This window comes from Diplotaxodon limnothrissa, linkage group LG8, assembly GCF_057381915.1.
Source record: "Diplotaxodon limnothrissa isolate DT_005_m linkage group LG8, D_limnothrissa_male_GT1.1, whole genome shotgun sequence".
NCBI lineage: Eukaryota > Metazoa > Chordata > Actinopteri > Cichliformes > Cichlidae > Diplotaxodon > Diplotaxodon limnothrissa.
The window spans coordinates 13,675,651-13,686,282 of record NC_140603.1 but is presented as its reverse complement, the minus strand read 5'-3'; the positions used below and the strand labels follow the sequence as shown (position 1 = coordinate 13,686,282).

The window sequence follows — 10,632 nt, the reverse complement described above, 5'->3', positions numbered from 1 at the left end:
CCTCTTTAGACCGCTTTCCTAAAGGTTAGCCGTGACAGTCAAGTAGAAAAACATCTGTGCAACAACATGCGTCGAACATAATTGAGCCAATGAAAACGACTTTTTTTTTCCTCTCTCTCTCTGATCTGATGATGTGAGCTATTTAGTGGGAGGTTGGTTAGCGTCTGTTTGACGTTAGCGTGTGTGGGAAAGGCCGTTTGCACCATGTTACAAACACATAAAAAAAACTTCAAGGCTGCATAGAAGAAGAGTGAATATGTGAAAAAGAGGCTTTATAGGGCATTTGGGAAGTGTTATCCCAGCCTTCCCTGAGAATTGGCTCCAAGTGCGCCAAAATAATTAGATACTTGAATACCTGGGCACTGGCTGTTTGAATTCATGTGAGTATATGGATGCCATGAATAAATCAGCAGACTTGTATGTCCGTGTGCTTCAACCGATGTGGTTTTTATTAATGTATGATGAGATAATGCTGTGACGGAGGCCAGCCTGATGGCTCTCCGAGCGTGCGTCCACTGGCTTTGTTATTGCATATTTGTGCTCCAGCAGCAGGCTACACCCAGCTCCAGGCATTAATAACAGGGACTCTTCCTATTCAAACGCAGTCTCCAGACCATCACAGAGCTGTTGTGTTTTAGCAGAGGGCTGAAGAGTGGACACAGATAAACCTCATCTTACTTGAATTTTAAGCAGAATTTCCAAATGTCTTTAAAAAAACATAGTAGAAGAAAGAAAAACATCTGAGTGTCATCTGTTTTTGCCTCGGTTGCTGTTTCCCCCCTTTTTCTGTGTATGGGACCCAGACTCATGCCAGAGAGTTGTGTTTTTTGGCAGGGAGGACGGGGTGACGTCGACAGGCGTGGTAATAACAATGAGAACACTATTAAGTCCAGACTACGCGGGATCTCGGAGAAAGAGAGAGAAGGGGAGAAAAAAATGTAGGGTGTGCCCTTAAAATATGACATTTATGTATTGAAACTCATACCTGAGGTGGTAAAAAACTTTCACTCGAACTGAAACAAATGCAACCACACTTTATGGCACTGGAGTTTCCTGTGAGTCGGGGAGTGCGCACAGAGAATCCGAGCAGTACAGTACATAGGAAATGACTCATAGGAGTGGAGCTGTTAGCGTGGGTGTGTGCGCGCTATTAAAACAAGGCGCAGACTCCTCCGTATGACTCACTCTGATGCTCGCTTTTCCATGCTGAAAACCAGCACGGACTGTTAATCAGATGAACTTTCGGGAATTGTGTGGCCGACAGCGAGCAGCTTTCCCTCCGCAGACATCATGGCTTTAAACGCTCTTTGCGCGCTCTGCGGACTTATTATTGCGGCGGTGACCACTTTCCATGGTGTGAGCGCGCAGAAAAGTAAGTGAAATACGTTTTTTCCCCTCCCTCACCTTTTTTTTGGGAAAACAATCTTTACTAAAAGAAAGAAAGAGCAGGGGAATACCTCGTGTGCGTTAAATGTTCCCATTTTTTATTCTTATTCCTAAATTTTAATTCATAAGTGCTGGCGTGTTTTTGCGTTAACACTGGTCAGAGTCTGGTGGTTTGCTCTGCTTATAATGGAGTCAGATAGTGGGGTCTGCTTACAGAGCCGCTTCCTTTACCAGCTGCATTTCTCACCGGTTCCGCATTCCGATCGCCTTATTTTACCTCATCCATCCGAGCCTCTCGGTGAGAAGGACAAGCCACATGGAAATGCTCTACCGCCTGTGTCCATTTTGGACAAAGACACGTTTATAGGGCCTCGAAAAAAACAAAACCCGAAAAAACAGAAAACCCAGCTTTTTAACTTTGTTTCCACAGCGCTCTGAAGTTTTAAGTCTTAATCCCACCGGAGAACACCAGGCGCAGAGTGCACCAAGAACATAAAACTCTGAATAATTAAATGGGTTAGGGCCATTTCCTCAGGCATTAAAGTGCCAAATGCGTTACCAAAGAACTAACAGCAAACCCTGTGCTTTAATCTTGATTCTATCTGTGGGAAATCTTCTCTACATCTGGACATCAGCTGTTGATCCACCCACCCCTTCCAGTTCATGACAAAATACAACACCCCCACACCCAAAACACCCTTTGTCAGACTAGGTGTTGAGACTTGCCAAGGTCTCTTAGTCAAAAAACAAAACAAACAAAAAACCTAACATTTTGGTTTTTCTCTCCCACTCCACACTGATTTGAAAAACTTAACCACAAGAAACACCTGTGGTATTAAAGAGATGTAGAGATGAATGATTCAGCTCCTTAACCTTTTAGCTTAATGCTTGAAATGTTATCAGTCCCATCAAGTTTCGGGTTGCAGAGGTCACCCAGCAGTCAGGCTTCAGTTCCTTCCAGTTACCTTTTGAACTCTTGTGCTGAAGTCCAGCTGCATGATGTAGTGCTGAAATCATGAGGAGAAATGCTTTACAAGGACTGTGACACATTTTTTTACTGTGACCAGAGCTATAAAATGAGTCAGTCAAACCCTGGAGGGAGACTGGCTGTGGAGGACGGAGAGTCTCTGAGGGCCTGAGCATGTGGCTGTAATATAACCAGAGAGTCAAAGTCAAAGGAGGTCAAAATGTTTCAAACATGAGTGTGTGAGCAGGTGGCTTTTGACTACAGATGGTCTAACAATGACCTGTACTCAAAAACCATACAGCGGCATACTCATGCAGGTCTCAGAGTTAACTCTGGATTTCTTCAAGCTGTGACTGATGAGACAAATGAAGTGAATGTAAAATGTTTCCCAAGTAAGGTTCAGTTTGGACAGGTGGATTTGGCCCAGTGCTCTCCACATCCCGCAACACAGAAACATTTGTCTTCTTTAATATTTAGCTTTCATTAATCAGCAGCATAGATGTGACAGCTTTTTAGCCCAGAGTTCCTCCTTCATTCTCATTTGGTAGCTTCTTATACTTTCTGTAACCTTCATTCTTTCTAATGGCCAGTAGGGGGCAACTCGTGTGGTCAGAAAAACAGTAAAAATGACCATACCTCTTACTTTCTTTAATACCTCAACACCATGTTTCTGATGTGTTCATTGTCCGATTTGCTAGTTTCAACTTATGTGTAATACAACCTGATGTTCATTTTGTAAACTATGGTTGCCATTAAAAATAAAACCGACACCAAAGCCGTGGATGCGTCACTGTGCGGCTCGCTTATGAATTTAAGCTGCTATGGTCTGAATATTCATATGATGGCATCTTTATTTAAAAAAAAATTAAGATGTTGAGTCTGAAATACTAAATTTGAGACTTCAAGAGATAAATCCCCATCAGTGATGTCGCAGTGGCTGTGGCCATCTTTTATCTACAGGCTATGGTCAGGGCCCCTTGCATTTTACCCCTTAAGCACAGATTTTCAATGTGCAAGCTGTGATAGCCTTCAACAGATGTCCCTCTGTCTTTTGTCCTGTCTCCATGATGGAGACGGCTGCCTCTCCCTGAGCCTGGTTCTGCTGGAAGTTTATTCCTGTTAAAAGGGAGTTTTTCCTTCCCACTGTTGCTAAGTGTTTGCTCATACAGGCTTCTGTATTAATGTTTATTGTTACTTTACAACATAAAGCAGCTTGAGGCAACTGTTGCTGTGATTTGCAGCTATATAAATAAAGTTGAACTGAACTGAATTAACTCATCATCTGAAAACAGATGTCCAGAGACTGAACCCGAATGTTCCCTGCTGGTGTCGTCATTGTTGAGTGATTCGTCACCATAGCTAGTTTGTCTTCCAACCTGTGGTTAGAATTGTGAAACAATGTATTTTAACTGAAACCATGACCTTTTCATAAGCCTAACAAAGTAGGTTTGATGCGTAAACCCAACCACACGGCAACTGACAAAAGTAAAAAACAACAACACCCATCAAAAAATAGCATTCCCAGAATGGAGGGCAAGATCTGTCTCCTGGGTGGAAGTCCTCCAGCCGGCTTCAGCCTCTTCATGCAGACTTTTTTTTTGTTTTGTTTTCAATATCTTTTCAGCCAAGAAGGTGCTGCTCTGGAGCACTACCCCTGAATGTTGGAAAAAATGTTGAAACCAAGCATCAGTAATGTGACGAGTTCTTAGGTAGCAAGCTCTGGTTTGACCTGAAGTGCATCCTAAATACTAAGAATATTTTAATGTCACGCTTCCAGTTTGCTATGACGACTTCTGGTAAAATATTTATGAAGAAAAAAGAAAAAAAAAAAACACACCTCTGAGGCAAAGCCGAGATAAGCCTAATAATGTCACGGTGACATTATTAGGGCTGAACCATAGATACTACGCTTTTGTTTCAAAGCCTATTAATTACTCCTCCTCAACTAGAGTGAATTATCACTTCAAGAGTCTTTATTATGTAAACTGCTTGATGCTCGTTAAATTGACACATTATTAAATGTGGGATCTATTTTACTTCATTTGCTGCAACTTTGTTTCACACTTTGCTGATAATACTTTTATGTTACTTTTTAAGTCAGGCTTTTGAACCACAGAGTAGGTCTTGTGATCAGGAGTAAAGGATTTGAATACTTCAGCCATAGCACAGTACTAAAGAGATTTACTTCATATTGGTATTCATCACTTCTTTGTTTCGTTTTTCTCCAAGCCTGCCTGATCTGTTGTAGTTTCTACTTTCCCCTTTGTCTGCTCCAGCACTGATGAGGCGGTGCATCGTCTCCTGAGCTCGGTGTAGCAATATATTTGTTACATGTTACTGCCGCAGTTTCCTATGCCTTCATTTCCCTACTTTGATATGCGTCAGGTTCACCTCTGTGAGTTTTGCTATTGCTGTCAGCGGTGGTTAAAGCCAGCAGTTATGAAATGTTACCACAAATCATGACTCGGGTAGTTTCTTGTTAAAATTGTTGAGCATAAAATATGTTTTTTTTTAAATTCTATGCAAATGCGTGTCTTACACATTTGATGAGGAATGATTATCATCATTTATCAAGTGTCTCTGGGCGGTTTCCTTGTTGTTATCTGTAATGCTGTCATGTCTGGTATTGTTTGACCTCATTAGGTTGACTTTGTGTTGTAATATTGTTTTTGCAGAGATCGTACTTCATGCATGTCTTCAGGGCATTAGTGCATATGTGTTTCTTAACCAAATGCAGGATGTTAAAGCTGGAGAGAAAACCGCACACTTTTAAAACAATAAAACGGCCTCTGCTCTCAGCCTGTCTCACATCTTTAGCCTTGTCCTTTCCTTATCATCTAGGAAGTGCATGGCTTTAATTGTCCGCCTGGCTGGCTGCCAGGAAAAAGAAACGAAGCTGTCCATCGTGGCTGCGGAGGTAGACGTTTTCTGTCTCGCTAAACCAAACTGCCACTTCTTTTTCTCACAGATGCAAATTTATTCTCTGGAAGTCTCACATAAACGCGCATAAGACAATTCGACGGAAGCACTCTGTGAAAGCACATCCTGCTCTTCACACACATGGCCCGAATGTTCACGCACGCCAAACCGACTACTTGTCTGTCGTGCAGATGAGATGCACCGACAGATTCTCCACAAAGGAATTTCCCAGTTTCACTTTATGAGAAGAGAAATCATTTGATGTCCTGTTCAGGTCACATGTTTTTACTGTAATAAGTGGATGGAAACCTAATTTCTCCTTCAAACCACCTGATTATGGTTTATTTGGTTACCTTCTAGGATTACAGTGTAAGGTTTGAGATAATGACCGGAAATGAAATGTCACGACTAACCTGCTTCTCTGTGTGTGCAGGTCCGTGTCGGAGCTCGGAGTTTTGGAGCTCAGACTATGATGGTTGCTTGCCCTGTGAATCATGCAAGCAGTACCCGAAAACCCCGTCCTGCAACACATGTGAGCCACTGAGTCGCATCTGTTAAAACATCTGTTAAAACTTGCTTGTCGAGTGTTAGAGCTACCATGAAAAATTATTTGCCCCCTTCCTGATTTCTGGTCACACTTACATGTTTCAGATCATCAAACACATTCTAATATTGGACAAAGATGAGCTGAGAAAATACAAAATGAAGTATTTTGGTGAAGGTTTCATTTATTAAAGGGGAAAAAGCTATCGCAACCAACCTGCCCCTGTGTGAAAAACTAACTGCCCTGTCTTGTTAAATCAATAATTAACTGTGATTAAACAATTTTTTGGAAGGTTCTGCTCCATTTCATGAGCCAGACACAGACCTGATTACTGCCAGACCTGCTGAATCAAGAAGTTACTTAAACAGAACCTTTCTGACAAAGTGAAGCAGGCTAAAAGATCTCAAAAAGTAACACATCCTGCAGGATCTGAAGAAACAGCTCAGAAACAAAGTCTCCGACATCTATCAGACTGAAAGAGTTACAAAGACTTTTCTAAGGCTTTGGGACTCCAGTGCACCACAGTGAGAGCCATTATTATCTACAAATGGAGAAAACATGGAACCTACCAAAATTACCCCAAGAGCACATCAATGACTCACCCAGGAGACCCCAGAACAACATCTAAAGAACTGCAGGGCTCACTTGCCTCAGTTAAGGTCAGAGTTCACGATTCAACAATAAGAAAGAGACTGCACATCTTGATGATCCTCAAGCCGTTTGAAAAATAATCTGTGGAACTGACGACACAAAAGCTGAAGGTTTGAGTCCCGTTACAGCTGGTGTAAAACATCATACCAACAGTCAAACATGGTGATGGTTATATGGTGGTCTGGGGCTGCTTTGCTGCTTTAGGACAACCTGCTGTAATTGATGGAACCATGAATTCTGCTCTGTGCCAGAAAATCCAGAAGGAGGATGTGCAGCCATCAGCTTGTACCCTGAAGCTCAAGCACACTCAAGCTCAAGTCCACCTCCGAATGACCCGGAGACAGCAACATTTTGGAGTGGCCTCATCAAAGTCAGGACTTAAATTAGATCGACATGCTTTGGCATGACCTTAATCAGGCTGTTGGTAATGGACAACTCTCCAGTGTGAATTAAAATGATTCCACAAAGTGGGCCAAAATTCCTTCACAGCGATGAGAAGACTCATTGCCAGATAAGGTGGCAGGACCAGTTATTAGGTTTAGGAGGTCAATACCTTTTCACACGGAGCCATGTAGGTTTGGAGAGGTTTCCCCTTAATAAGTGAAATTATTATTAAAAACTAGTTTGCACTTACCCAAAGAATGCCCTCTTCTTCAGCCTGTTAGTAAAGCAATCTGTCGTAGAAAAGATGTGAACCAAATTTTCAGTTTCTTGTCATTTATATTGGTGAGTTTTGACATTAATTGCCAATAAAAAAACCCAAATGGCTTCTTTTAGCTGTGTTTAACACAAAAGTGTTGGTGTTAAAGTGGAATTCTAATGGTGTTTTTTTTTTTTTTAAATAGGCAAATCAGTGGATGAGACACCTGACGTGTGGAAACTGGCAGCAATCACCAGCTTCTCAGTACTGGCTGTGGTGCTGGTCAGCGCTGCACTGATCATCGGGGTCATGGTGCATCGACGCAAGTCGCACAAACGGCCTTTACGTGGTAAGACGCAGGAGAAAGGTGTTTCCTTTGATGCATTATTTTAGTGTAAAATGAAGGGAAATGAAGTTCACTGCTTACAGTTGTTTTCCCGCTGTGTGGGAAAACAACTGTATTTTGATCCTGGAGAAATCTGAAAAACTGGAGGATGCTTAGGGAAGGCCAATAGTCTGCTGTGCATTATCTTGTAATTATGAATTAAACGTAGTTTCGTAGTTTCCGTCAGTTACTGAGTATCAGTGGTAAGAGCAGCATTTGCGCATGCAATTATGATTTCTTGGACGGGGTTAGGTAATCCTCTTAAAAATTGTTTGGCGTATCTGGTGTAAAGCAGTTCTTGGTAAACGCGAGAACAGTGTGTGCTGCTCCTGTTTTGTTTTTTTGTTTTTTGGTGTGAAGACTCTGCAGCTGAGTCACAAAAGGCTCAGGATGTATTTTATTGTATTCAGATTCACCGGGGCCTTTCTAACAGCAGGAAAAGGATAACTAAATTCTTGATGCCCTTTGTGTTGTCACAGCTGTTTTGGAGGAGCGTCAAAAACATTGTTTTAAAATGCTCATTCATTTTTTTTAATCTTCACTTATTACAGAACCTATCGAAGAAACTGCGGGGCCACTTTATCAAGCTTAAACCACTCAGTAAGTATCACATGACTCTCTCGCTGTGTGGTGCAGCCAATCATAAGAAAGGTAGAAAGAGGCACAAGTGTTATTTCAGACGGCGTACACAAAGAACTGCGACTCCTTCAATGCTAATGTGAAAAATAAAAATCACAGAGTGGGAAACCATAATAATGGGTCCACTTTTGAAAATGTGACTGTAAAGCGAGGTGGACTAAACTGCTGTCACTGCCCCCACAGCCTCATCGTCCTCTGAAAACTGATGTAACAGAACCAAGGAGCCACTGGTTACTAGCCGGGAGGAGGAAACCTCTGAACGACGAACCGTGTACTCTGACTGCAGGGTATACCTCGACCAGAAATGGACCCTTTTTATTTTTTTTTATTTATTAGACTGGTTGGTGAAGAGATAAGCTCAGTTCTCATGCTTGGTGTAGGTCCAGTGGTTAAGACGGGACTTGCCATGAGCAAATCTCACACCTCTGTAGGTATATTAACAGCATTATACTAGTGGTATCATCTTTTAGAACTTGTGTGCCTTCATATTCCACTCCGTTGAGATTTTGATCTGGATCATTGGGGGGGGGGGGTTAGGCAGGTTTGACTGAGAATTAACCGTAAAACTAGAGTCTGTACGCCTGCATTGCGTTGTGCTGTTTTCAGCAGGACTCCAGTGAATGTAACACAGCTACATCCGCCAGCTGGGCCACAGTTTGATCCCCCCTGCCGTTCAGCGGGGTAACACAGGGCCTCTCTGCTGGTCATTTACCACAACAGCCTCTGAAAGATAGATCACATGTGAGTAACACATACTGTTTGACACATTAAGGCCATATGAATGTAGCTACCTTTTTAAAAATCTTTTTAGGTGAATTGTACTCCAACCTTTGTTCCTGCCAGTACCTGTTCTTGTAGTTGCCTGACGCAGTGAGAACGCTGTTGAGTAAAGGAGCAAACTGTACTCATGCACTGTTACTGGGTCTCCTGACACCAACACAGACCATTTATTGCAGGTCTCTAAAATATTGTCTTGTCTGGTTTTTTTCCTTTTATTTCATTTAGAGTTTAGATATCATTTTTGCCTAAAACAAACCCTGAATTCACATGACTGTTGCAGCAGCGCTTTGTAACCCAGGATGCTTGAAACACTAGACGTACAGCCCCAAACTGCTAACATGTAAGAATGTTGTGAGGAATGTACTGCAGAGAGGAAAACTAACTACACCTACAGTGTTTTAAACAGAGCTTCAGCAATCACAGCGCTTTTCAGATCTGCAGCAAGGCAAAAAAGAAAAAAGAAAGGATGGTTGCAACTGCAGTGGTCTGTAATTTTGTTGCCGCTGAAGCCAACACGAACCACAGCGGACAGGGTTGTTGTCTTCAGCTTTTTTTTTTAAAGTTTTTTTTCCTTGCGATAATTCGACACCGACAATGTTTCAGGTCACGGATCTGTCTGCTTGTGGGTGAACCCTCTGGCAACAAAATTGGGGAACCATTTATATTGTCTGTTTTATTGTTTATTTCTTTTCTTATTTTTTAAAAGAGGTCTATATTATTTATTTTAGTATGTTGAGCTGTTGTAATGCAACAAATGTGACAGACAAGCACAGTTTTAAAGAGACACCAGTGAAGATCTTTTCAAAACGTCCACCAGGCCAGCTATTACTGAACAATATCTTAACATTTTCTACTTGTTTCTCTTGCCTTCTAGTTCTTCTTGTATATAATGTAAATGCACTGGCTTTTACTTAATGCAATCTTTATAAACTGCTTTTTGTGTAGCAAATGTATTTTCACAATAAAACTGACAATTTCCATCACTGCTGCAAGTGTTTTTCTTTGAATTCAATTCAACTTTATTTATATAGCGCCAAATCACAACAATGGCCGCCTCAAGGAGCTTTATATCTCATGAACCCCTATGAGCAAGCACTTTGGCAACAGTGGGGAGGAAAAACTCCCTTTTAACAGGAAGAAACCTGGCAGAACCAGGCTCAGGGAGGGGCGGCCATCGGAAAAATACTTCAACCTTCAGCAGTGTAAAAACTTGGACAACAAACACATTTTTCCCCAAGTCTTTTAATTTATTTCATCTAAATTTAAATAATTTTCTCATTTTTTTCTAAACTAAGTTCTAACAAAGAAGTAAAAATCTACGCTTTAGAGTGACAAAATAGTTATATAAATATTAATTAAATACTAAGCAGATATATATTTTAACACTGAAATCCAATAAATGAGAACATGTGGTATATGTATTTTTATTACACAATAGCTAATCTAGCAGTTTTCTTCTGTTGAAGAAAATGCAAAAAAACAAAAAACCATTAAATAAATTTACAGAGATCCAATCATCATCTTCGTTCTAATATATACAGCGCACTGAAATTAAACACGAACCACAACAGCAGACTGTGATAGTGATCAATGACAGATCAGTGCGAAAGGTTAAGTGCCAAATGAGGTGAGACCGAGAATGCGGTGCAAAAACAAGTCAGTTTAACTCAAGTGTGCATGTATCGTTTGACATCTTACAGGCTACTGTGGCATACAAAAAA

General features: G+C 41.3%; 1 protein-coding gene across 1 annotated transcript; it reads left to right on the top strand.

Moving 5' to 3' along the window:
- The first annotated feature begins 1,199 nt into the window (after positions 1 to 1,199).
- On the top strand, positions 1,200 to 9,885 carry LOC146626465 (uncharacterized). Its single transcript, XM_085360583.1, has 5 exons — positions 1,200 to 1,372; positions 5,706 to 5,804; positions 7,313 to 7,456; positions 8,044 to 8,092; positions 8,315 to 9,885. The coding sequence occupies exons 1-4, from the start codon at positions 1,291 to 1,293 to the stop codon at positions 8,082 to 8,084; spliced, it is 366 nt and encodes a 121-aa protein (XP_085216709.1). The 5' UTR covers positions 1,200 to 1,290; the 3' UTR covers positions 8,085 to 8,092; positions 8,315 to 9,885.
- Positions 9,886 to 10,632: the final 747 nt, after the last annotated feature.